At 48.7% G+C, this 3,388-nt stretch overlaps 1 protein-coding gene across 1 annotated transcript in view; it reads right to left on the bottom strand.

Annotated features, from left to right (window-relative positions):
• The window catches only part of LOC106813878 (retinal guanylyl cyclase 2-like), a 7,935-nt gene that overhangs the window by 4,210 nt on the left and 337 nt on the right, over positions 1 to 3,388 (bottom strand). The window contains exon 2 of the mRNA XM_014818124.1: positions 72 to 170. Coding sequence (XP_014673610.1) covers positions 72 to 170 — 99 coding nt within the window. The remainder of the gene's footprint in view (positions 1 to 71; positions 171 to 3,388) is intronic.

The following is a 3,388-nucleotide window of genomic DNA, read 5'->3' on the forward strand; positions in this document are numbered from 1 at the left end:
CGCATCATGGTGTTAGGTGTTGTTACGTTACCATCATGTACGCATCATGGTGTTAGGTGCTGTTACGTTACCATCATGTAAGCATCTCCGATAGTTTCCACTTTGTAGACATCGTACATATCGATTCTCGCATCGAACGCCGTGTACAACTTGTTAAGTAGATCCACGACCTACCGAGAGAAAGACGTAGTAAGATAGGGAGAGGGTGCGAGGGAGAGCGAGAGAGAGGGAGAGGAAGAGAGAGCGCGCGAAAGGGGGAGTCAGAGAGAGAAAGCGAGAGAGAGAGCGAGAAAAAGGGAAGAGAGAGAAGAGAGAGAGAGAGAGGACGAAGAAAGAGAGGAAGAGAGAGAGAGAGAGAAGAGAAGGCAATGGAACAGAGTGGCAACGCCCCCCCCCACCACGCAACACGCATATCACACGGACACACAACGCAGCACACAACAGCACCACAGATACACACAACCACACACGACACACACACACACAGCACACACACACACACACACACAGCACACGGTGCGGGCACACACACGACACACGCAACCCCCGGCCCCCCCCACACACCACATACATTCACACACACACACACCTCTCGCGCCCACAGCACATACACACACAGGCACCCACCACACACACAATACACACACACACACACACACACACACACACCCACACACACACACACACACCACACACACAGCACACACACACACACAACATCATCCCCACACACACACCACACACACATACCTGTAGGCGGCTTGCTCGCAGGGCGATATCGACGTAAAACCGGATGTCGCTGAAGAAGATCGTGACGGAGTCGTACGCCTCTGCGGCACCAAATGCGACCTTGTTTCATCGCTCCTTAGCGACGTCCTTTGGCAGCATCTGTGCGAGCAGCCGCTCCGTCTTCTCGCTCTCCAAGCCTCAGTTCGCAGCGTCTGCGCAGTGCAGGTACTCCGCGTAAGTTTCTTAATTCCGATGCTGAGTCGGTCACCTGCTACGACGTACCCAGACGACGATAGAACGGACAGAGGGCGCTGACGGCGCACATCACGAACGGCAGCGACGGCGCGAACGGCGACGTTGGCAGCAGGCGACGGCGTCGTCGGCAGCTGCCGCGAGACGGCGTCCGGCGGCGTGTCGCTCGAGAGAGAGTACGAGCGGAGAGGTAGAATGCCATGTTGTGCGCCAAGGCGGCGAGCCGGTCGCTGGTCGTGGCGGTGGCGAGTCGTCGTCGTCGTCGCGTTATGTGGCTGTGTGTTGGACATGAGCGACCGAGCCAGTCGGCGCGCACGGCCTGCTCAAACACGTCCAGGTTGCCGTGATTCGAGCTAGTCGCCACAGCGTGCAGCACCGGCGTCGTAGAGCAGGCCTCTGTGGAGAGCTCTCTCACCCGCAGATTCGGCTGCTCTGGCGAAGAAAATAAACAAATAACAAGTCAGTAAAATGTGAAAGTTAAAAAAGCACAATACACCCGCAGGTACGAATCAAATAAATTAATAAATATATCAAAATCTGCGGTGTAATTAAGGGGCATTTTTTTGATGATGTTTTAGCGTAATTCGAACACGCGGATACGCTACCAAAGAACGCAAATTCACTGCTATTGTAACGGTAGATGGCGGCATAACGTGCCGCTTGTTGGCCGCGCGACATCCGGCAATCTCTCGCGAAAATAAGTATAACGCGAAAACTCTCCACCCATGTAGATTTCAGGCTGACAATTAACGAAAGATTTATTCCTAATCGATAAATTGCGCCAGAACGAAATTCTGGCCGACAGTCGCCCCCCCCTACCATACGTATCGCCGTGGCCGGTGGCATATGTGTAGTTTATGATGAGAGAGAGTCACCCGGGAAGCGCTCAACGTTCGGCCGTCATGCTCAAGCGTAATATCTTATAAAAAGAACAAATTGAGCTTCTATGTTGGTGAAAGCACGTCTTATCATTAGCTTATTACAATCCGCAAGTAATGACTAGATCAATATAGCGATTTTAAAATTGAATTATCGTTTGCAATTTGAAGAAGTTTACCAGACATGACTTGATTATCGCTCACTCTATAACTATCTAACCTCTCTCTTCTCTCTCTCTCTCTCTCTCTCTCTCTCTCTCTCTCTATATATATATATATATATATACATAAAGCTAACTATAACCTAGAGGTTACCAATGACAATGTATAATAATAATAATAATAATAATAATAATAATAATAATAATAATAATAATAATAATAACTACGACTAAGCTATAACCTAACGATTGAAAGCACAAATGCACAAAGCTAAATTATAACGCAACCAACACTAACTGCACCGCTTATGCTGCAACTATAGCCGAGTATGTCATTACCTGCAACTATCCAGCCAACGATGACCTAACTACCAGCAATTGCAGATCCAATTGTAACCTAACCATGATAAACTATATAAGCCAATTATGGGCAGCACTGCTTACACGGGCAACATTAGGGCGTAAACTGGATCAAGGCACACAGTTAATTGCCTTACCAGCTTCATCTGATGCCCGTTTACGAGTGAAACAAGGTGTATATATATTCCGTAAACAACCGGCTCATTGCGGCAGTAAGATTAAGGCGTACGTGCTACGATAGCTAATCGGAGAATCCCAGGAGACGCTATCGCCGCCAGGCGGCGCCCTGCCTGATGTTAATTGATTCGAGAGGGAACGCGTGGGTGTAGTAATGCACTTGCTGCGACCAGACCGATGCTGGTCTGCTGTAGTCGTATAAGTGAGTAGGGATTTAAACAGGCATGAGAGAGAAATAATATTAGGCGAAAGAGAGAGAGAGAGAGAGAGAGGTGTATTGTAGCTGTGTGTGTGTGTGTGTGTGTGTTTGGTGTGTCAGTGTTAGTGTTGTGTGTGTGCTGTGTGTTGTGTGTCGTGTTTCCTGGCTCTACTCAATCTCTCTCTCTCTCTCTCTTTCTACCTCTCTCTACTCTCTCTCTCTACTCTCTCTCTTCTCTGTTTATTCTCCCCTCTATCTTCGCCTTACTCTTTCTCTTTTTCTCCTGTCTCCTCTCTTTCTCTCTCTCTTTCTTCTCTTTCTCTCTGTCTCTCTCTCTCTCTCTCTCTCTCTCTCTCTCTCTCTCCCTTTCGCCTAATATTATTTCTCTCTCATGCCTGTTTAAATCCCTACTCACTTATACGACTACAGCAGACCAGCATCGGTCTGGTCACAGCAAGTGCATTACTACACCCACGCGTTCCCTCTCGAATCAATTAACATCAGGCAGGGCGCGCCTGGCGGCGATAGCGTCTCCTGGGATTCTCCGATTAGCTATCGTAGCACGTACGCCTTAATCTTACTGCCGCAATGAGCCGGTTGTTTACGGAATATATATAGACCTTGTTTCACTC

This window comes from Priapulus caudatus, unplaced genomic scaffold (genome assembly GCF_000485595.1).
Source record: "Priapulus caudatus unplaced genomic scaffold, Priapulus_caudatus-5.0.1 Scaffold838, whole genome shotgun sequence".
Lineage (NCBI taxonomy): Eukaryota > Metazoa > Priapulida > Priapulimorpha > Priapulimorphida > Priapulidae > Priapulus > Priapulus caudatus.